Source organism: Plecotus auritus, assembly GCF_963455305.1.
Source record: "Plecotus auritus genome assembly, chromosome: 2".
Lineage (NCBI taxonomy): Eukaryota > Metazoa > Chordata > Mammalia > Chiroptera > Vespertilionidae > Plecotus > Plecotus auritus.
The window spans coordinates 107,621,945-107,645,997 of record NC_137771.1 but is presented as its reverse complement, the minus strand read 5'-3'; the positions used below and the strand labels follow the sequence as shown (position 1 = coordinate 107,645,997).

The 24,053-nt window shown below is 37.7% G+C and overlaps 1 protein-coding gene across 4 annotated transcripts in view; it reads right to left on the bottom strand.

Moving 5' to 3' along the window:
* PLS1 (plastin 1) overlaps positions 1-24,053 on the bottom strand; it is a 217,858-nt gene that overhangs the window by 37,180 nt on the left and 156,625 nt on the right. For 2 of the 4 annotated variants that reach the window (XM_080657187.1, XM_080657188.1), the window contains 4 exons: positions 21,804-21,999; positions 21,286-21,306; positions 16,745-16,823; positions 12,794-12,908 (listed from right to left, as the gene is read on the bottom strand). In XM_080657187.1, coding sequence (XP_080513313.1) covers positions 12,794-12,908; positions 16,745-16,823; positions 21,286-21,306; positions 21,804-21,999 — 411 coding nt within the window. The remainder of the gene's footprint in view (positions 1-12,793; positions 12,909-16,744; positions 16,824-21,285; positions 21,307-21,803; positions 22,000-24,053) is intronic. The other 2 variants (XM_080657190.1, XM_080657189.1) reach the window with 1 other exon arrangement.

Sequence of the window (24,053 nt, the reverse complement as noted above, 5' to 3'; positions counted from 1 at the left end):
TCCCTTAATAAGTTAAATAAAATCTTTGATATGTATTCATTTTCTGGAAATAAATAATATTCCAATATTCTTTATTTTTCCTACTAGTCATATGACATTATAAATTTAGTCTGCCTACTAGAAGTATATGCTATAAAATGCACAGATTTTTTAAAATGAAACAGATTCCTAATTTATGGAAAATTGCATCAGAGCTCTGTAACAGTGTGAACAAGGGAGATAAAACCCAGCATATTTTCAACTGATACCCATTTCATTAGGAGACTTTTTCAGCAAATTGTAATAAGCACTTAAATATAACATGTGTTTCAATGAAAGGCCATTTGTTTTATAGTTTGACCAAAATTCCTGAGGGGAATAAGGGTGAGAAAGAAGATCAGAATTACTAGTCTAGAGGTCTAAGAAACTGGATATGACTGACAATGAAAGGAAAACTAGAAATGGATGCCAGCATAAGGGAAAAGATCTGTTCTATTTTTTGGCAACATCTGATTCCAAATTTGGCAAAAAACTTAATATTTGAAAACAAAACTAAAGAAAGAATAAGAAATTAGATTCCTAGAGGTAAACCATGTTTATGGTAGTATTTAACACTCTAAAAATGAATCTGCTCCCTGAAGATAAAAATATACAAAGTTCAGAGAACTGGGAAAGAACTGGGCCTTGGAAATCCCTAGAGTTGTCAGGCTAAAAGATGAAGACCCTATTAAAGATAAGAATGAACACAAAGAAAGCAAAAAATAAAAAAAATTGAGAGCACAGTGTTAATAGAAGAAATTATTACTAAGCAATTCAAATACTTTAGACAAAAATAAAGCTTAAATCATTTGGAAAATGAGAAAAGTTACACAATGGGATGCAGGATTCCAAGGAAAAAGAAACACTGAAGAAATAATGAAAGACTTATTTTTTTAAACATACTAAATTTATTTCAAGACTTATGCTTAATTCTATAAACAGCTAGTATTTGTTAAAAGAAGCACCCCCACCATGACTGGTTTGGCTCAGTGCATGGAGCATTGGCCTGTAGACTGAAGGGTCCCGGATTCGATTCCGGTTAGGGGCATGTGCCTTGGTTGTGGGCACATCCCCAGTGGATGGTGTACAGGAGGCAGCTGGTCAATCTTTCTCTCTCATCGATGTTTCTAACACTATATCCCTCTCCCTTCCTCTCTGTAAAAAAATCAATAAAAATATATTTTTAAAAAAGAAGCACCCCACTTATGATTCATTTGTGACACCTTATGCTTAACATAAAAAAATTTCAGGTATAATGACTGGTTCAATTTTTTTTTCCTGTTATATTTTGCATCTAAAAATTTTATTTAAGTGAAATAAGCCATTCTGAGAAAAATAAGTATCACATGATCTTACTCATATGTAGAATCTAATGAGCAACGTAAACTGATGAACAAAAATAGATCCAGAGATATAGAAGCATCTAACAGATTGTCAAACCTCAGAGGGAAGGCAGAGAAAGGTGGGTAGTTGGGAAGAGATAAACCAATGAACTTGTATGCATATATGCATAACCCATGGACACAGACAATCCTATATAATAAAACAGTAATATGCAAATTGACTGTCACTCCAACACACAAGATGGCCGCCCCATGTGGTCAAAGATGGCTGCCCCCATGTGGACACAAGATGGCCACCACAAGATGGCTGGCAAGGGAGGGCAGTTGGGGGTGATCAGGCCTGCAGGGGAGGGCAGTTAGGGGGGACCAGGCCTGCAGGGGAGGGCAGTTGAGGGTGACCAGGCCTGCAGGGGATGACAGTTAGGGGCAATTGGGCCAGCAGGAGAGGCCAGTTAGGGGCGACCAGGCTGGCAAGGAAAGGCAGTTAGGTGTGACTAGGCCGGCAGGGGAGGGCAGTTAGGGTCAATCGAGCCAGCAGGGGAGCAGTTAGGCGTTGATCAGGCTGGCAGGAGAGTGGTTAGGGGGTGATCAGGCTGGCAGGCAGAAGCAGTTAGGGGCAATCAGGCAGGCAGGCAGGCAGGCGAGTGGTTGAGAGCCAGCAGTCCTGGATTTTGAGAGGGATGTCCCAGATTGGAGAGGGTGCAGGCTGGGCTAAGAGACACACACACTCCCCCCCACCCCATTCACAAATTTTGTGCACCAGGCCTCCTAGTAGGGTGATGAAGGTCAATGGAAAGGAAAGGGGGACATATGTATTACTTTCAACAATAAAGATTTTTAAAAAATAAATGCAAAAATAAAATAAAAATTTTACATAAAAAACATAAGTAAAATTAGTTAACAAATTTTCTGAATTCTACTTCCATGATTAGAACCATACACAAATCAAATAAAATTTAAAATTTAGGCAAGTCAAACCACTAGAAATACTGAAAAATATAAATATATATCATTAACATTATGACATATTTCCTTTTTGTCTTATTTTTAAAAATAGTTTTTTAAAGTATAAAGACTATTGCCGAAACCGGTTTGGCTCAGTGGATAGAGCGTCGGCCTGCGGACTGAAGGGTCCCAGGTTCGATTCCGGTCAAGGGCATATACCTTGGTTGCAGGCATATCCCCAGTGGGAGGTGTGCAGGAGGCAGCTGATCGATGTTTCTCTCTCATCGATGTTTCTAGCTCTCTATCCCTCTCCCTTCCTCTCTGTGAAAAATCAATAAAATATATAAAAATAATAATAATAATAATAAATAAAGTATAAAGACTATAAATACAGTATATATTGATCCTAGAAATCTCAAGAAGTCCTTTTTGAATGCATGTCTCTGTGTGTATTTTAAACAAATTTGATTCATACATATATATGCCATATTTTATCCTGCTCATTTCCATGTCATTATTAGTAAAATACTAAAAATGCTATTTAGAAAAAAATATATATTTTTTATTGATTTCAGAGAGGAAGGGACAGGGAGAGAGAATGAAACATCAATGATGATGAGAGAGAATCATAAATCCACTGCCTCCGGCAGGATCACCCCCTACTGGGGATCTAGCCTGCTACCTGGGCATGTGCCCTTGATCAGAATCAAACCTGGGACCCTTCTGTCCACAGGCCAATGCTCTATCCACTGAGCCAAATTGGCTAAGGCCTAAAAATGCTCTTTTTAATGGTACATCTTACTTCATTTTACCCTAATTTATTAACCCATTATGAAACAATTACATTGTTTTCATTTTTTGCTCTGTAATATTGCTATGATGAATATTTTGGCACAAAACTTCTTGTCTTTCTGATTGTTTCATAATGATAGATAACAAATGAAATTGTTAAATTAAAGGACTTTTTGAAGATTACTGATAATGTATTTCCAAACTGAATCCAGAAAGGTTATGCACTAACACTGGGTGCAATGCATTCAAAATGTTTCTTATTTTAAATTGCATTTCTCTACTGTGGATGAAAAATATTGATGTGTATTACCCATCTTACTTCTTGTTTTGTAAATTGTTCACTCATATTCTTCACTATCCCATTTTGCTATTATAATTTTAGTAATAGCAATCAAGTTCTACATATTGGTTTGTATGAACTATTTATATATTAATGACTAGAGGCACGGGTAGGGTCCCTAGGCCTGGCTGGTGATCAGGGCCGATCAGGTTCCTCACCTCCCCTCCTTCTCCTTCTCTCACTCCCTCAGCACCCTGCAGCCTACACTGGTCTCTGGCCATTTTCTGTGCCACCTCCTGGTGGTCAACGCACATCATAGCAAGTGATCGAACTCAGTCTCCCAGTCGAACTCCAGGAGACTGAGTTCGATATTAGACTTTGCATATTAGACTTTATATATATATAGAAAGATATTAACTATTTTGTCACATTTGTTGCAAATATGTTTCCAAGTTTATTGTTTTTATTTTTGCTTTTTAATTTTGCTTATGGTGTTTATTTTTATACTAGAGGCCAAGTGCATGAATTGGTGCACAGGTGGGGTCTGGCTGGCCCGCCCTGATGGGGGCCCATTGGACTGGGCTGGTGGTGGGGAGGGGCCATGAATGGTTGGCCGGCAGCATCCCCCTGATCGGGGTGTTTGGAGCTGATCGGGGCCCGGATCAGGCTGGTTGGCTGCCGTAGTGCACGTCATAACCATTCCTGTCATTCTGGTCGTTCCGCCATTCTGGTCACTGGGCTTTTATATAAATAGATATATAAGTTTAAAATTTATATGTAATCTACTATATATTTTTTCTTCGAAATGTCTTTACCATTCCAAGAGTAGATAATAATTCACCTTTTTTTGTCTGTACATGTAGACTTTAATTATTTAAAAAATGCACAAAAAATAGCACATTCCTTCAAGTTGTAAATGTTAAGCACAACCTTCAATTATATTTTTATACTAAATTCTTCTTTCAAAGCTTTAATGAGATTTATTTTTTTATATTCTAATTACATATACATTCGGTATTATTTTTAAATAGTTTCAGGTGTAGCCTGGTCAGTGTGGTTGAGTGACTGAGTGTCAAACTATGAATCAGGAAGTCATAGTTCAATTCCTAGTCAGGGCACATGCCTGTGTTGGAGGCTTCATCCCCAGTAGCGGGTGTGCAGGAGGAGTCAATCAATGATTCTCATCACTGATGTTTATACCTCTTTCCCTCTCCCATCCTCTCTGAAATCAATAAAAATATATTTTAAAAAATAGTTTCAAGTGTATAGCATATTTAGTAACAATTTTTGACCATGTGTTTTATATATACCTCTTAAAAACATCAGTTTAACCACCACATAGCAGTTGGCTTAATCAAAAAAATTTGCCAACCCCTGCCAACTGTCCTACATCAAGTCTAAGTAATTAAATTCTTTGACAATCATACACTTTACAGTATCCCCCCTGATATTTGCATACCCAATGGGCAGCAGACATAGTTGTGGCAATATTTTTTATTATATTCCCTATGCTGTACTTTACATCCCCATTACTATTCTGTAACTACCAATTTCTATTTCTTAATCCTTTTACCTCTTTCACCCAGTCCTCCAACCCCCTTTCCCTCTGACAATCACTAGTCCAGTTACTGTTTTTATGAGTCTGCTTCAACTTTGTTCATTTATTTTGTTCTTTAAGTTCCACATATAAGTGAACACATGTGGAACACATCTGACTGACTTATTTCACTGAGCATAATACCCTCTAGGTCCATCCATACTGTTCAAATGGTATAATTGCATTATTTTTTATGGCTAAGTGGTAGTCCATTGCATAAATGTACCACATCTTTTTTAACTATTTATATATTGATGGGCACTTGGGTTTCTTCCAAATCTTGGCTATTGTAAATAACACTAAAATGAACATAAGGGTGCATGTATTCTTTCAGATTAGTGTTTGGGGTTTCTTCGGATAAATACCCAGAAGTGGAATTGCTGGATCATAAAGCAGTTCCATTTTTAATTATTTGAGGACCTTCCATACTCCTTTCCATAGTGGCTGCACCAATCTGCATTCCCGCCAACAGTGCACAAGGTTCCCTTTTCTCCATATCCTAACACTTGTTGTTTGTCTCATTCATCTGTTTTTAAGTGTTATTTATTATATTTAACCCTTTAACTTTTTATCTTAAACACATTTGGAATTTATTTTGGTGTATGATATACAGTGAAGATCACCTTTTCCCCTAATGAAATAGTTAATCAGTTGTCCTGGCATCATTTTTTGGAGGATCCTTCCTTTCCCTACCGATTTTAGCAAGCACCTTATCATACATTAACTACATGTATTTTAGGATTGGTTTCTAAGCTACTCTAATCCATTCCATTCTTATATATGTATTAAACTATTTCAATTAGTTTAGCTTTATAATAATTTAAAAATATTTTCTAAGAGCTCCTCCCTCAATAGCCTTAAAAATATTTTTTAAAAAGATTTAGGTCTTTTTTAAAATTAAACTGTTATTGTTGAAAGTATTACATATGTCCCCTTTTCCCCCATTGACCTCTTCTAGCCAACCCCTGTCCCCTGCCCCAGGAATTCACCACCCTATTGTCTGTATCCATGGGTTATGCATATATGCATACAAGTTCTTTGGTTAATCTCTTCCCACCCATCCACCCACTCTGCCTTCCCTCTGAGATTTCACAGTCTGTTCCATGCTTCTATGTCTCTAGATATATTTGTTCATTAGAGTCCACATATGAGTGAGATCATGTGACACTTGTCTTTCTCTGACTGGCTTATTTTGCTCAGCATAATACTCTCCAGGTCTCTCCACACTGTTGCAAATGGTAAGAGTTTCTTCTTTTTTACCGCTCCATAGTATTCCATGGTATAAATGTACCACAGCTTTTTTATCAACTTATCTGCTGATGGGCAATTGCGCTGTTTGCAGATTTAGCTATTGTAAAATGTGCTGCTGTGACCATAGGGGTGCATACATTCTTTCTGATTGGTGTTTCAGGTCTCTTAGGTTATATTCCAAGAAGTGAGATCACTGGGTCAAATGGCAGTTCCATATTTAATGTTTTAGGAAACTCTGTACTGTTTTCCATAGTGGCTGCAGCAGTTTGCATTCCCACCAGCAGTGCACTAGGGTTCCCTTTTCTCCACATCCTCACCAGCACTTGTCATTTGTTGACTTGTTGGTGACAGCCATTCTAACATGTGTGAGGTGATACCTCATTATCATTGTAATTTACAACTCTCTGATGATCACTGACTTTGAGCATTTTCATATGTCTCTTGGCCATCTGAATGTCTGCTTTGGAGACTATTTAGGTCCTTTGCCCATTTTTAAATTGGATTGTTTGTCTTCTTTTTGTTAAGTTGTATGTATTCTTTGTATATTTTGGATATTAAATTTTATCAGATGTATCATTGCCAAATATGTTCTCCCATGGAGTGGGCTCCCTTTTCATTTTGTTGATGGTTTCTTTTGCTATGCAGAAGCTTTTCATTTTGATGTAGTCCCATTTGTTTATTTTCACCTTTGCCTTAGGAAATGTATCCATAAACATATTGCTATGAAAGATGTCTGAAATTTTGCTGCCTATGGTTTCTTCTAGGATTTTTATGGCTTCATGACTTACATTTCAGTCTTTTATCCATTTGAGTTTATCATTGTGTATGGTGTTAAGTTGGTGGTCTAGTTTCACTTTTGTGAATGTTTCTGTCCAATTTTCCCAACACCACTTATTGAAGAGACTCTCTTGACTCCACTGTATGTTCTTGCCTCCTTTGTTAAATATTAATTGAGCATAATGACTTGCGTTGATATCTGGGGTCTCTGTTCTCTTCCATTGATCTATATGCCTATTCTTGCACCAGTAGCAGGCTGTTTTGAGTATAGTGGCTTTGTAGTATAACTTGATATCTGGTATTGTGATCCCTCCCACTTTGTTCTTCTTTCTCAAGATTACTGGAACTACTTGGGGTCTTTTTTGGTTCCATATAAATTTTTGGAGTATTTGTTATAGATCTGTGAAATATACTGTTGGTATTTTAAAAGGGAGTGCACTGAATCTGTAGATTTCTTTGGGTAGTATGAACATTTTAATACTGATATTTCTACCAATCCATGAACACAGTATATTCTTCCACTTATTTGTATCTTTCTCTATCTCTTTTTTCAACATCCTGTAGTTTCCCGAATACAAGTCTTTTACCTCCTTGATTAAATTTATTTCTAAGTATTTTCATTTCTTTGTTGCAATGGTAAATGGAATTGCTTGTTTAGCTTTTCTTTCTGGAAATTCATTATTGGTGTATAAAAATGCCATAGATTTCTGGGTGTTAATTTTGTATCCTGCTACATTGCCAAATTCCTTTATTAAACCCAGTGGTATTTTGGTGTAGTCTTTAGGGTTTTCTATGTACAATATCATGTCATCTGTGAATAATGACAGTTTTACTTCCTCCTTTCCAATTTGGATGCCTTTTGTTCTTCTTGTCTGATCACTGTGGCAAGATTTCCAGTACTATCCTATCTAATAAAAGAGTAATATGCAAATTGACCGTACCTCCACTATACCAAGCCACGCCCACCAGCCAATCAGGAGCAAGTATGCAAATTAACCCAACCAAGATGGCTGTGGCCACGGAGAGAGCAGGAGGCTTGGGTTTTCCTGGCAATGGAGGAAGCCAGGCTTTCCGCCTGCCCTGGCCTGCCTTGGCCTCCGCTTAAGGCTACAAAGTTTCAATTATAGAAGATAAATAAATCCCAGATACCAGGGCCTCTGCTTGGGTCGCTGGGGGGCGTGGCTGGCCTGCAAAACAACACAGGCCCCTCACCCAGGCCATCCCACACCCCAAGGGAACCCCCACTCTGATCCGGGACACCCTTCAGGGCAAACCCCCAGCCCCCACCCATGCACCAGGCCTCTATCCTATCTAATCCTCCTATCTAATAAAATACTATGCAAATTGACCGTCACTCCAACACACAAAGATGACTGACCCCATGTGGACACAAGATGGCCGCCACAAGATGGCCAGCAGGGGAGAGCAGTGGGGAGGGACCAGGCCTACAAGGGAGGGCAGTTGAGGGCAATCAAATCTGCAGGGGAGGGCAGTTAGGGGTGACTAGGCCGGCAGAGGAGGGAAGTTGGGGGCAACTGGGCCTGCAGGGAAGGGCAGTTGGGGGGTACCCAGGCCTGCAGGGGAGTGCAGTTAGGGGTGACCAGGCCTGCAGGGGAGGGCAGTTAGGGGAAAACAGGCTGGCAGGGAAGCAGTTAGGCATCAATCAGGCTGGCGGGGGAGTGATCAGGCTGGCAGGCAGAAGCAGTTAGGGACAATCAGGAAGGCAGGCAGGTGAACAGTTGGGAGCCAGCAGTCCTGGATTGTGAGAGGGATGTCTGACTGCCCGTTTTGGCCCGATCCTACCGGGATCAGGCCTAAATGGGCAGTCGGACATCCCTTGAGGGGTCCATTATTGGAGAGGGTGCAGGCTGGGCTGAGGGACACACACCCCCATGCACGAATTTCGTGCACCGGGCCTCCAGTGTTAAATAAGAGTGGTGAAAGAGGACAGCCCTGTCTTGTTCCTATTCTTAAGGGAAACACTTTTAGTTTTTGCCCATTGAATATGATGTTTACTGTAGGATTGTTATATATGGCCTTTATTATGTTGCAGTATGATTCCTCTATTCCCACCTTGCTGAGAGTTTTTATCAAAAAAAGGGTATTGGATTTTGTCAAATGCTTTTTCTGCATCTATGGAAATGATCATTTGGTTTTCATCTTTCAATTTGTTTATGTGATGTATCACATTTATTGATTTATGAATATTGTACCACCCTTGCATCCCTGGGATAAATCCCACTTGGTCATGGTGTATGATCTTGTTACTATATTGCTGCGTCTGATTAGCTAGAATTTTGTTGAGGATTTTAGCACTATGTTTATAATGGATATTGGCCTATAGTTCTCTTTCTTTGTAGTGTCTTTATCTGGTTTTGGAATTAGGATAATGCTGGCTTCATAGAAAGAATTTGGAAGTGTTCCTTCCTCTTGGATTTTTGGAATAGTTTGAGGGGTATAGGTGTTAGTTCTTCTTTGACTGTTTGGTAAAACTCCCCTGGGAAGCCATCTGGAACAGGGCTTTTGTTTGCTTGGAGTTCTTTTTTTATTTTTATTACTGCTTCTATTTCATCAGTTGTTATTGGCCTATTCAGGCTTTCTGATTCTTCCTGATTCAGTTTTGGAAGATTGTATTTTTTTTAGGAATTTATCCATTTCATCCACATTGTCCAGCTTGTTGGCATATGGTTGTTCATAGTATTTTCTTACAATCCTTTGTATTCTGTGGTGTCAGTTGTTATTTCACTGCTTTTATTTCTGATTTTATTTGAGTCTTCTCTCTTTGTTCCTTGAGGAGTAAGGCTAACAGTTCATCAATCTTATTTATCTTTGCAAAGAACCAACTCTTGGTTTCATTGATTTTCTTAGTTTCTATATCATTTATATCTGCTCTAAACTTTACTTCCTTCCCTCTACTTAATCTGTTTTTTTTCTTGTTGTTCTCTAATTCTTTAAGTTGTAGGGTTAAACAGTTTATTAATAATTTTTCTTGTTTTTTGAAGTAGGCCAGTAGTGCTATGAACTTACCTCTCAGGACTGCTTTAGCTCTGTCCCAGAAATTTGGGGTTGTTGTGTGTTCATTTTCATTTATTTCCAGGAAGTTTTCTTTTTCTTTCTTGATCTCATTGGTAACCCATTCATTGTTTAATAACATGCTATTTAGCCTCCATGTGTTTGAATGTTTTTGGGTGTTTTTACTGTAGTTGATTTCTAATTTCATTCCATTGTGATCTGAGAAGATGCTTTATATGATTCAATATTCTTGAACTTGTAGAGACTTGTTTTGTGTTCTAACATGTGGCCTATCTTTGAAATGACACATGTGCACTTGAGAAGAATGTATATTCTGCAGCTTTGCCATGAGATGTTCAATAAATATCAATCAAATCATTGTGATCCAGTGTGTCATTTAAAGTCACTGTTTCCTTGGTAATTTTTTGTCTGGAAGATCTATCCAGTGAAGTCAGCGGGTGTTGAAGTCCCCTACTCTGACTGTATTGCTGTCAATCTCTCCCTTAAAGTCCTCTAGAAGTTTTTTAAAATATATTTAGGTGCTCCTATAGTAAGTGCATACATGTTTGCCATGGTTATATCCTCTTGTTGGATCGATCCCTTTAGTATTATGTAGTGACCTTTATTTTCTCTTATGCTGTAGGCCTGTTTATTCTTCTAGAGGAACTTTAGAATTACACTATAAATTGTATCCCCCAACACACGCATAATAATCTGGCCACTCAGTTTATATCCTATATAATAAATGGCTAATATGCAAATTGTCCCCTCGACCAGGAGTTCGACCAGCAGGCAGGCCGGCCAACCGCCCATGTTCCCTACCTCTAGCCAGGCTGGCCAGACCCCCACCCATGCACGAATTCATGCACTGGGCCTCTAACACACACACACACACACACACACACACACACACACACACACACCCCGAGTGGCCAGATTATTATGCGTTCAGAGATCATAATAATCTGGCCACTCAGTGTAAATGCACGTGTATATACAAAAGGAGAATTCTTGGAATTCTAACTGGAATTATTTTCTACCTAAAAGTTAAATTGAAAATATTTATTATCTTTATAATATTTATTTTTTCCAGCCAGGAATATGGTTATATTTCCATTTAGTCAGCTAGAGATAGTTTTTAAACCATAAGAATGAAGATAAATTTCATAACAGCCATGTTGATAAGTTATAGCAATTTGAGTCCATTTATTATTTTTAGATATTTATAGTGTTCACACCATTTTAAATGAAAGGATAAAGTGAAATGAAATTACAAACATTTAAAAGTCTTAAAAGCAAATCAACCAACACAAGAACTGGCGAGGATGTGGAGAAAAGTACACTGCTGGTGGGAATGAAGACTGGTGCAGCCACTGTGGAAAACAGTATGTAGTTACCTCAAAAAAGTAAAAATGGAACTGCTATTTGACCCAGTGATCCCACTTCTGGGTATTTACCAAAAGAAACCCAAAACACTAATTCAAAAGAATATATGCACCTTTATCGTCATTGCAGTGTTATTTACAATATCCAAGATTTGGAAGCTGCCCAGGTGCCCATCAGTAAATGAGTGGATAAAAAAGCTATGATACATTTACAGAATGGAATACTAATTGGCTATAAAAAACAAGGCAATCTTACCCTTTATGACAGCATGGATGGATTTGGAAAGTATGCAAAGTGAAATAAGCCAATCAGAGAAAGACAGGTACTATATGATTTCACTCTTATGTGGAATCTAATGAATAAAATAAACTAACAAATAAAACATTTTAGAAGTCTTAAAAGCAAATGAGCCTGATACAGAAGATAGAAAGGAAAAGCAAAAACAAAACCAAAGCTGAAAATTAAAGTAGCACTTCAACAGAACAAACAAGAACTTAGATCAAGGACCCCACATATCCCCCATTTGCGGAAGGAGAATAGTGGAGCTGAGCACTTCTCTTTATTATTCATCTGCCAGATATTCTCCCACCAACTGTAATCAAGTTATTGCCCTGCTCAAAAATATCCAATGGCTTCCCACTGCTTACAATTTAAAGTCCAAACTCTTTAATCTGACATTCAAGGCTCTGGCTGTAATCCAAACTTTTAGTGTTCACATCCACTTCTCACCTATCAGAAGATGCCCAGAAATACTTTACACTTTCCAATTTCTATTCCTCTTCCTAATACTCAGCCCCCGCTCCAGTCTCCTGACAAAATTCTATCCTTTCTTCAAAGAATAACTCAAAAACCACTTTCTGCATGAACCCTCACATGACATGTGCAACCTGTAGTCCTTTATTCCTTAAAAATCATAACACTCACCTCTGTATAGATTGTGCCATATCGTGGTTATTTGTGCACATATCTCCCTAACTTCCTTAAGGCTTCCTGAGGGCCTACTCCATGCCTTGCACTATTTTATATCTTGCATTGCCCTGTACAAGTAATCAATAAATATATGTTGAAAAAATTTACCAAAAAGCAGTAAAGATTTGGCAAGTTCTGGCGATTATAAAATAGAAATGCATTTATGATGGCTCTCAAAGAACATTAAGCACTACAACTTGCTGAAGACAAATGATCTATAAGGTGTCTCTACGTGGGGAAACTGCTTTCATCTTTCCAAACACTTATTAAAGCACCTTTGTGAAAACGCTATTCAGCTTCACACATTTGGTTTGAATCAGAACTGTGGGAACAGATCATACTTTACTAAGCTTTGAAAAACTTGAAATCCTCTGTATTATATCAGGACAATAAAAACATATCCATGATCATTATTTCATTCACCTTCTTCATGTTCCCTCCAAGGGCAGGGTACGGAGGCTTGTTGACACGGCTCCAGTTGACTGGCACACGGATCATTTCATAGAGCTGGAAGATCACTAGAGCATCTGCAAGATCACTAAAATAGGAGGAAAAGAATATGAAGGAGGAGGAAATGCTGGTACTACCTAGTTTTATTAAGCACACTGTAGATGGGCTTATGTCTTTAAAAATACAACAGGCTCAATTAATGCTTAAAGAACAACAGGTTACATCATTTGACCCAGAACTTCTAATCTAGAAATCTGTCCAAAATTTTTTCATTAATGTTTACAAACATAATATGTACAAGGACATTTATTGCCATAGCATTTATACATTTGGAAACAAATTTAATACCAGCCAGTAGAGGGCTGCTGAATAAACTATTCATACCATGGACTCCTGGGCTACCATAAGACATAATAAGGTAGATTTCTATGTACTCACATGAAAAGCTTTACAAGACATATTACATTAAAAAAGCAAGTGGCAGAACACTGCATACTTTATTAGTTACTAAATATTTATTTTAAAAATTAAGAGTATTTAAATACTTATATGTGCTATTGACTGTTAAAAGTGATTATCTCTGGGCAGAAAAGAAAGAATATGGAAAGGGTAAGAGACAGATGATCATGTTTTGTTTTATTCTACATATTTCCTGAAACTTGTACAGTGGGAATGGAGTCCATATGTTGCTTATGTATTGTGATTTTTAAAACTTTTAAAAATAATTACAGAAAAATCACAATAGCTGCTCAGTAGGCAGTTGTTCATCTATATATATAAAAGTCTAAGTGACTGGACTGGCTGACGAGCTGGTAGCTATGACATGCATTGACCACCAGGGGGCAGATGCTCAACGCAGGAGCGGAAACCACAGGCATGGAAACATGGAACAGACTGATGAATCTGGCCTGGCCTGCACCCTCTCGCAATCCGGGACCCCTCGGGGGATATCAGACTGCCGGTTTCAGGGTTTTAGCCCGATCCCCACAGGCCAGGCCGAGGGATCCCACCAGTGCATGAATCCATGCACCAGGCCTCTAGTGTTAAATAATAAGCGTTAAGAGGAAGGAATTTGCCCTGGGCAGTGTTACTCAGTTGATTGGAGCATTGTACTATACACCAAAAGGTGGCAAGTTCAATTCCTGGTCGGAGGCAGGAGGCAGCCAATCGATGTTTCTGTCTCACATCCATATTTCTCTCTCCTTTCCTCCCTCTAAAATAATGAAAAAGCATGTCCTCAGATGAGGATTTTAAAAAAAAAAAAAAAAAGGAAGGAACTTATGAGCAAGTAGGAGTTACAGAAGAATAGTACTACTTTGGATTCAGAAAAACATATTCTCCTCAGATGCTCAAAGTATGTTCATCAAGTCTGTTCAATTCTGTATGCTAAGGATACAAAAAACCAGCAATTGATCTTAAACTTGCTAGGTCTGTGATGTGTAATGTGGCTTTTCTCTCTCAATAGCTGTTCACTGAGATATGTTTAGCTAAGATTCATAATAAAGTTACTTTGCATCTGTGAGCACACACACGATGCCTGTAAAGGGGCTTGGCCCTGTGCTGAGCAATGGAGGGAGTCTATTATGAAGGTAATTAAGAGTTGACTAGGTCATCTATTAGCACACGGAGAATTTTGTAATAAAAAAATCATTAAAGTTATTTGTATAACTTCTGGAATCTCACCTATTTCATGATTTTTTCCTTTAACTTTAAATGAAGTCATTCTTATTTCTATGTAGTATGGTATTATTATTATTCATGTTTTGCAAATAGAGAAACTGAAACCCGAGGCATGTGGCCCACCAGCCGCGAGTTTGACATGCTTGGTGTACACCCTTGGTCTCTCTCCAATAACTCACTTTAAAAACTTGGCACTGTCTGGGAAAAATTATTTGCTTTGGTAAATAATTTTAAGTGCTGTTTTATTACCATTGCTGTCAACTGGTTGATCAGCCTTTATATATATAAAAAATATGTTACACAAACACACACAGCTCTCCTTTATAGCAGGAAACAGTCTTTCCTTTATCTTCAAGGGAGGTGATATATGCATTCTGGGGACAAAGTGGCATGGATGGTGTGGCTTAGTGGGATAGCTGCTTGTTGGCAGAGTGTGTGTGCATCTGTGTGTATATGTGTGTGAATGTGTGCATGTATGTGTGTATATAGGTGTGCACTGTGCCCATGATGGTGTGGATTTTTCCCCCTTTAATGTCACTGCTGAGAACACATCTGTATGGGTAGTTGCTACTACCCGTTGTCAAGCTAGGAGTTTAGTGGTGTTTGGTATAATTTCTGGGCACAAATTTATCAGTAAGACCCCCCCAGAGAGGGTCTTGAAAGGAAAGTAACTGTTTACTTCTCCCACCTTTTCTCCCTGTTACTTCTGGCTTCTGGCTGAGTGGCGTCCATGTAGGAGTGCACTGACCACCAGGGGGCAGCTCCTGCATTAAGCGTCTGCCCCCTGGTGGTCAGTGCGTGTCATAGCAACCGGTCGTTCTGCCGTTTGGTCAATTTGCATATTAGGGTTTTATTACATAGGATTCTGAACTGGAGATTAATGCCAAAAAGACCAAGATCACTGGCTGAGGATTTATGATGGAGTAATTTCTGCTTCTTGGTATATATTCAAAATATTATTTAAAATATAAAACCAGTAGTGCATTGGGGGGTGAGGGCAGGTATGGGAGTGGGGTGGGGGGGGGCAATGGTAAGATATGTACACATATAATACCTTAATAAAAATTTGAAAAAAAAAATAAAACCAGTAGTGCCTTATTATGGTAATGACTTTGATGTGATAGACTCACATTTGATAAACTCTTAAGTGCATGTAAATTCAGTTAAATGACAAGAGATAAGCCATTTAGACCAGAACTCCTATAATAGTAGCAGGGCAGTGAAGGTCTCAAATACTGGAAGAGAGGAGCAGCTAGATCTTTATGGATATTCAAAGGAATGTCTATAGTATATAATTAAGAGAAAAGAATAATAGGTCTAGCCCTATGGTTAGAGCATTGGCCCACTGAAGGTCTCTGGTTCAATTCCCAGTCAAAGGCATGAATCTGGGTTACAGGTTTGATCCCCAGTCCCAGTCAGGGTGTGTGTGGGAGGCAACCAACTTATGTTTCTCTCACATCGATGTTTCTCTCTCTCTCTCTCTCTCTCTCTCTCTCTCTCTCTCTCTCTCTCTCTCTCTTCTTTTCCTCCACCTCCCTCTCTTCCACTCTTCCTTCCACTCTTTCTAAAAATCAATGGGAAAAAATATCCTGTGATTATCCTAAAAAATTTTTAAATTTAGCATATACATATTTGTATATGAATTTTTAAAAAATCTGGATGGATGAATACCAAACTGTATGCAACCTTGGTAGGTAGGATGAGACTTTTATTTTTAAGTTTAGTAACTTAAGGTATGGTATTTTATTTTGTTTTTACAATGAGCATGTATTTCTATTTTAATTAAAAAGTAAATATAAAGCCCTAGCTGGTTGGGCTCAGTGTACCGTGTGTCGACCAACCAAAGGGTCTCGGGTTTGATTCCAATCAAGGGCACGTACATTGGTTGCAGGCTCCCCCCCAGCCCGGGCCCTGGTCAGGGCACGCACAGGAGGCAACTAATCAATGTGTTTCTCTCATACCAATGTTTTTCTGTCTTTCCTTCTCTCTAAAAAAAATCAATGGGAAAATATCCTCAGGTGAGAATTAACAACAAAATTATAACTAATATTATATTATCTTTTAAAAAATACTATACTTTTCTTTTAAAATCCATTTCATTACCAATTCCCAGCATTCTGAAACTCTAAACGTTGGCTAAAATTCTTGTGATTTTTATAAATGCTCTCATGTAAACATACCTAGAGCTTGAAACTAGAAAAGTTGGACCCTCGCCATAAAGCTGAAACACAGTAAAATGTTTACCTGTACAAATGATTAATGTAAGGGTTGACCCCCAAGGAATTCATCCAGTTTCGAAATGTCCTTTCTTCCTTGCTCTCTCCTAGAGTAGACACAAGTTCACACTGATGATTCAGGACAAAAGGAATCAAGAACCACATTTTAAACCCTTCAGGCAGATATAAACTGGCCATACATACTTTGCCATGATTCCTATGACACTACAAAATTTTTAGGCAAAAAAATCTCTTATTGCCAAAGTCCCTTTTCCCTCTCTCTGTCTAGACAGCCTCTATTTGCTCTAAATTTTTCCATCTAGCATTTTTTTTTTTTGAAGTCTGTGAATTACTGAGCTATGGGTTTCTCTGTCCAGAAAAGTAATAAATAAACTACAGATGTGGGGTCATATCCATGGTTAGAATTACATGCAATGTGATTGGCTAAAATTAAGAAAAGAAAATCTTTTAGCAGCCAGGGTAATATCAGCACATTAAACAGAAATAGAAAAATTGTACTGTTTCCAAAGCTGTATTACTACATTTGTACAAATAGCGTTTTACACAGAAAAGTTGCTGGGCATACAAACCTACATTTTAATTACACCAGATAGCAACGAAGGAGATGGGATTACAGGTCATATAAAAACAAGCAATGAGGGGGATGTAACTGCTTTACAGGCTTCTTTAGTTTAGATTATTCCTATTGAAAATACATAAGGACATAGCCCCACACATGGTGCTAAGATAATGACACATTTCATCATAGTAAGTCCCTAGACCTCAAAGATCACCTTGAGAAGAAACTCCCACAGGCATTATTATTTAACCTGTGATTACCTAAATTACCTGAGCATTCCCTTCACAGCAGTGTTTATATCATTTATAAGGAAAATGTGGGATATCATGTGACACAAAGGGAGCAGAGAGAGAAGTGTGCCCTCTTGGTCATTTTTGCCTTCTAGTCATCCCCTTAATGAAAATGGTCCTCAGTGACTTGAAAATTATTGTTTGTCTTTCAGCAAAGTTAGGGAGACAATGGAATAGTCTGGCCTGCATCTCACCACCAGACTCCTGAAAAACGAAACATTTGCAGTACGCCTCACATCACTTCTATACCAGAGACAAGTTCAAGCCACTCTCTAGACTTTGTCTCAGGTGAGATTCCCAGGACAATTTGGCCTATAAATCTACAACCATCTGAGTGAGGTCCAGGAGCCAATTTCTATAGAGCCAGCCCTGCAGTCATCTTCAGACTAAGTCACACAGACAGTAAAAACCTGCATACCCAGAGGAGAAATCAAAACCTTGTAAAATCTAAAGCAGTCTATTTTTGTGCCAACTGTTCAGGAAATAATCTTCCTACTGTACTTTCATGTGGTTTCAATGCCATTACCTAATGGCTTTCCCAGAGTCTGTTTGAATTCTTGTTCTGTTAAATTATGTAACCATATAATTTGTTGTCTAAAATTTGCCCCCTCTTGTATGCATACAAGGTAACTGATTATTCTGTTGTATCTGCCACTACAACTTTATAATAACCTATATGAGAACCTTTTTAAAAAGAACCAAGTTAATCTAAATATGTCTAGAAATTATGCTTGCCTTATTTTATAGGAGTTATTAAACAGGTGCAAATTAAATATCTGAATTTTCCCCAAAGTAACATAAATACAAACATATAATCAATAGCTTTGATGCATGTAACTTGGGTTTACCTTTTAGTTTTTTATCTATTACAACCTGTTATTTATCTGTATATAAATATTTTTTCTAGTAATTAGATAATTTTTATATTATTTCCACCTCTGAAAATTCAAGTTATGTTTTAAAATAACAAACATTAGTAGTGTACCAATTGTTTAATTTTTAATTAGAATAATATCTAAATTCTGCTGAACCTGGTAATTTAGTGTATTCTATTTAAAAAGACACTAAGCTTGTATCTTGACTGAAAGTGTAAGTTTCAGAGGCTCACATTTCTTCCTATTATTCTCAACTAATTATATCATTATTATTTTAATTTTTGATACCTGGAAAGTAAAAAGATTTTTAAGAGAGCACTTATTTATCTAATTCCATTTCAAGTTGTCTTGGTAAATAAATGCTCATAGCCAGCAGTGCTATGCATTTGTGCAAGAGCCATAGTAAAGCATTACAAAAACATATGTATTCCAGATTGTGGATGACTAAAGCAATCTCAAAAGTAAAATCTTAATTGCTGATAGAAAAGATATAAAAAAACTAGAAAACATTCTTTTCATTTTCATAGTCAAACTAATATCTGCAATTGAATTTTCATGAAAAATAACAAATATATTAAAAATAGGCTAGTAAGAGGAAAAGGAATTGACATATTTAACACTCACAAGCTGTATAAGTGGTTTCTTCCTCTCTCTACCTGACCATTATTGAGTACATACTGTTTGCTAAATTCTTTCATGAAAAGTCATTTTTAATTATGTGATTCTTCACAATAAGTATTACTGGGCTTGTTTTATATGTGAGAAAACCAAGACTCACAGAGATCACTCAGATGTTTAATGGTGGAACTATGACTGAACAAAGTATAATTCTGTGGCCCTAGGTATTTTCTATCACTACAAATGAGTTCTGACATGGTCTCTCTATACACAGCCTACGTATTTGGCACAATTTAATATGAAGATTTAATATTTAGTTGGCCTTTTAATTTTCTTTAATTCTATATAGATAAAATTATTTGCCAATGAGGACATACTAATATATGAATATGGGATGTGATAAGGTCAAGCTTCAAACTTCATAAGGATCTATAAACACAAATTTACAGAGAAAAAAATTCCAATGACAGTAAAGTCAAATACATTTTGGCAGATGTATCAGGACATACATATGTTCTAAATAAAGATTATTGATAAATATTTCCCATGGTATCTTCTTATATAGTAAACTAGAGGCCTGGTGCACGAAATTCATGCACTCAGGGGGATGGGGTCCCCTCAGCCCGGTCTGCAACCTCTCGCAGTCCTGGAGCCCTTGAGGGATGTCTGACTGATAGCTTAGGCCTGCTCCCTGCCTAAGCCATCAGTTGGACATCCTTAGTGCTGCTGCAGAGGTGGGAAAGGCATGCAGCAGTGAGCCAGGCTTCTGGCTGAGCAGCGCTCCCCCTGCGGGAGTGCACTGACCACCAGGGGGAAGCTCCTGTGTTGAGCGTCTGCCCCATGGTGGTCAGTGCGCGTCATAGTGACCAGTCATTCTGCTGTTTGGTAAATTTGCATATTAGCCTTTTATTACATAGGATACTAATGGAAATATTTAGCAATCTGATTCACACTGAAAAATTCCAAAAGCATGCTGAACACTAGCAAAAGAATTCAAATGTTACAAATAGGAGAACAAGCAAATTGGAAAAGATATCTAGCAAGAATTTGGTGACTATAAAAAGCAGATCATTTTTAATATGCCACTCTAAACAATGCCTTCTAATGTAAGACACAAAGGAATTTTGAAATTTTCCAAACTCATGAAAACTTAGCAGTCTTCCTTTTTATTTAATTTTTTAAAATTCTAATTTCTTATTATATATTTCTCTACTGAAAATTCTATATTTTAATCTATCTTCCCTCTTAGTTATATAAGTAGAGAAGATAGTCATTTTATTTTACTGGACCTCAGGAAGAGTGAATTCAATTAATCATATTCTTCAAAGAATATATTTGTTAACTCTGAAACTTCTCCCATTAATTAAAACAACTGTAATTATAAAGTCACAAAGACATTGGAACTCTGGTTGTGGCAGTCAAAGAGAAAAAGATCATGAAACTGATTTCTCCTTCTGTCTCAGGAAGGGAGAAGGAAGTAACATGGGTGCTGTGAGTGAATGAACACTGAATCATCAAATTCTCTCCACCAAGAATCCCTACTTGATCACTACCTTCTACAAAACAGGTAAACTAGTGGGAATATTTTAGGATTGGCCCTTCAGACAACTGCCACCACTTTTTTACTTTTAGTTGGTACTAAGGTGGGTTTTGGTATGCATGAGTGAGAGGGTGAAAATGGGAGAAGAAGAGAGGCTGGGAAACAGAAGAGGAGAAAGAACAAGATATTGAGAATGTATTTGTCATTATGACAATTCATATATTATAAGCTTCAATGACATTCAGTAAATGAAACATAGCTAAATAATACAAAATAATCTGTTACAGAACCTAAATAGATCCTTTCAAAAATTACTTGTGATACAAGATTTTTATTTATAGGAGAGAGATAAAGGCTTTGCATCAAATCATGAAATCCAATTGTTAATATTGATTTCTAATGTGCTTACAACTACACTCCCATCATTACAGAGGGCAAATTAGGTGAAGAATTTACATAACCAACCCTTGCTCTGCTATTCAAATTAAGTTTCGCTTGTGTTTATTGCTTATTATCATTCATTCTTTAGGCATATTAAGACTGAAAAAAACACAGCATGAACAATGCAAAAAAATATCAACCCAGATAGAAAGAATAAATGGTATTAATAAAAAGAACATTCAGAATTCATATATAGAGAGTATAGGAAAGTACTAAATACAGTACCTACATTAGGAGGGGTCAAATCTGCATTTCATGAAGCAAAACAGGAAAGTAATATAAATTATGAGACAGATAACAATAGCCCACACACAAGACAAGTAATGAATGATGTAAATTTTTTCATGTACAGTAAAAACATTAAAAAGAGAACAAAACTGGAGTCAAACTGTAGCTTTCAACAGAGAAAACAAGCTACAAATAATTATTTTTTCCAATAGATAATTCAATGTCCATGTTCGTGGTGGAGTTATGTTATGTGGTCATTTAAGAAAATATTTTTAATGTATGATAGTTTTCACTAACATTTTATAGAGAAATGACAGACAAGTAAGATTTACCCCACACTTTCTTTTAACCAAAACCAACAACCACTTTCTTTAATTTTAACTTTTTAATGGATACACATGCCTATAAACACTAAACTATGTCTCCCACCACACTCTCCTACCTCTGAGAGTGAAGTAGGTCAATACCACAGGAAGATACATACAATGAATCAATTAAAGGCAGAAAGAACATACCTTCCAATAAATTCATATCAATGTCATTATTTTCAGGCTTGTGTAGGCATGGGTATGTGTTAAATAGATTAGCTACAAAAGCTAAATTAAGTTTAGGATTGCCTGAAACCACATCTGCAGGAGTAACAAACTGTCTGCAGCCCAGTTTATCTGCTTCTTGAAGCATAAATCCAGCACGCTTCAGGTCATTTTTCTCCTAAACAATAAAATAAAAATGGTCAAGATTAAACTTTTTTTTAATTGATTTTTTACAGAGAGGAAGGGAGAGGGATAGCGAGTAAAAACATCAATGAGAGAGAAACATCAATCAGCTGCCTCCTGCACACCCCCTACTGGGGATGTGCCTGCAACCAAGGTACATGCCCTTTACCAGAATCAAACCTAGGACCCTTCAGTCCACAGGCTGATGCTCTATCCACTGAGCCAAACCAATTAGGGCAAGATTAAACTTTTAATTGGCATAAACTTTTATTGTTATACATATTTATAAGCAATTACTTTTCTGGAAATATTTATATATATAAAAGCCTAAACAACTATCCCACAGTTTGACCATCTGACCAGTAGCTATGATGCGCAATGACCACCAGGGGACAGATGCTCAACGCAGGAGCTGCTGAGCTGTGGTGACTTGGCAGATGCAGTTCTCGAATGACGCACCCGGAACCAGAGAGGAGGGAGTCCGATTCCGGGGTGCATCACTCGAGAACCACCCTCTCGCAATCCAGGACCCCTCGGGGGATGTTGGGCTGAGGGAATCCATGCACTGGGCCTATAGTTGTAAATAAAGCTGCTATGAACATAAGGGTCATATAATCTTTACAATTGGTGTTTTGAGATTCTTAGGACAAATACCCAGAAGTGGGACTGCTGGGTCAAAAGGCAGTTCCATTTTTAATTTTTTGAAGAAACCCCATACTGTTTTCCAAAGTAGTTAAATTAGTCTGCTTTCCCAACAGCAGTGAAATAGTGTTCTCTTTTCTCTACATCCTCACCAGCACTTGCTGTTTGTTGATTTGTTTTAATCAATCTGGCAGGTGTGAGGTGATACCTCATTGTGGTTTTAATTTGTGTTTCTCTAATGACCTTGAGCATTTTTTCATGTCTATTGGCCATCTGTATGTCCATTCTAGAGAAGTGTCTATTCAGATCCATTGCCCATTTTAAAATATATATATTTTTTTATTGATTTCAGAGAGGAAGGGAGAGGGAGAGAGAAACGTCAATGATGAGAGAAAATCATTGATTGTCTGCCTCCTACACACCCCCTACTGGAAATTGAGCAAGCAACCCAGGCATGTGCCCTTGAGCAGAATTGAACCCAGGATGCTGGGGTTAAGTACAGTAGTTAGCATAATAAATGCGAGAAGTTCGTCAGAAGGCTGATGGACAACTTTAGCAGGGCTGAAGACCTGCATATTATTACCTGCTGCCAAACAGCTGAGGGCAATTCCCCTAATCTGATGGTACTTTATTGTTTACCAAACCTTACCTTTGATATGTATATCTGCTTTGGTAAAGGGCAAAACATGTTAATAAAAAGCCGTGGGTCTGGAAATTCGGGGAGCTTAGTCACTAGAGCTGTTTCCGTCTGGCTCCCCCAAAATGCCTTCCAAATTTATATTTCTTGTCTAGTCTCTATTCATTTATGTGCAGCCCTTCTCCAGATTCCTGAACCATTGCTGCTAAGAGACTGCAGCATTTATGGCACCTCAATGAGGGACATCTGGAGAAGATTATTTGCCTGAGTGAAGGAAGAGGACCTCTGGTAAAGGTGGGGATTACTGGTTAAGGTGGGGGTCACGGAAAATTCGGTGGGGAAATTCACTGTGCATAAAGCTCGTACCAGCTTTGAAATTCGAGATCCAAAGAGAGTAAGGACGTCTTTTTCAAGCCAGGCCATAATGGGGAAGAATTTGATTAAAAGGCAAAATTATAAAGAAATTAAAATGTCGAAAGGTACTCTTAAATCAGGCTCAAGGAAAAAGAGTGCTGTTGTCATCTTTAACTATTTGGGGTCTTGTTCAAATTGCAAAATACCTAATTTGTATTGGGGATCAAAAGTCTTTAAAACTAAAAAGGGCCCGGATCCTCAGCCTCTGGTGTGGAGAGACTGGGCAGCTAGAGAGGGTAGAGCTGTTAACACTCTCGCAGGGACACTCTGATGCTTTGTTTAAAAATTACCATATGACGCCTTGGGACAGGCAGAGTTTAGCTAAAATAACTTTAGAGGCCAATCAATGCTGTGAA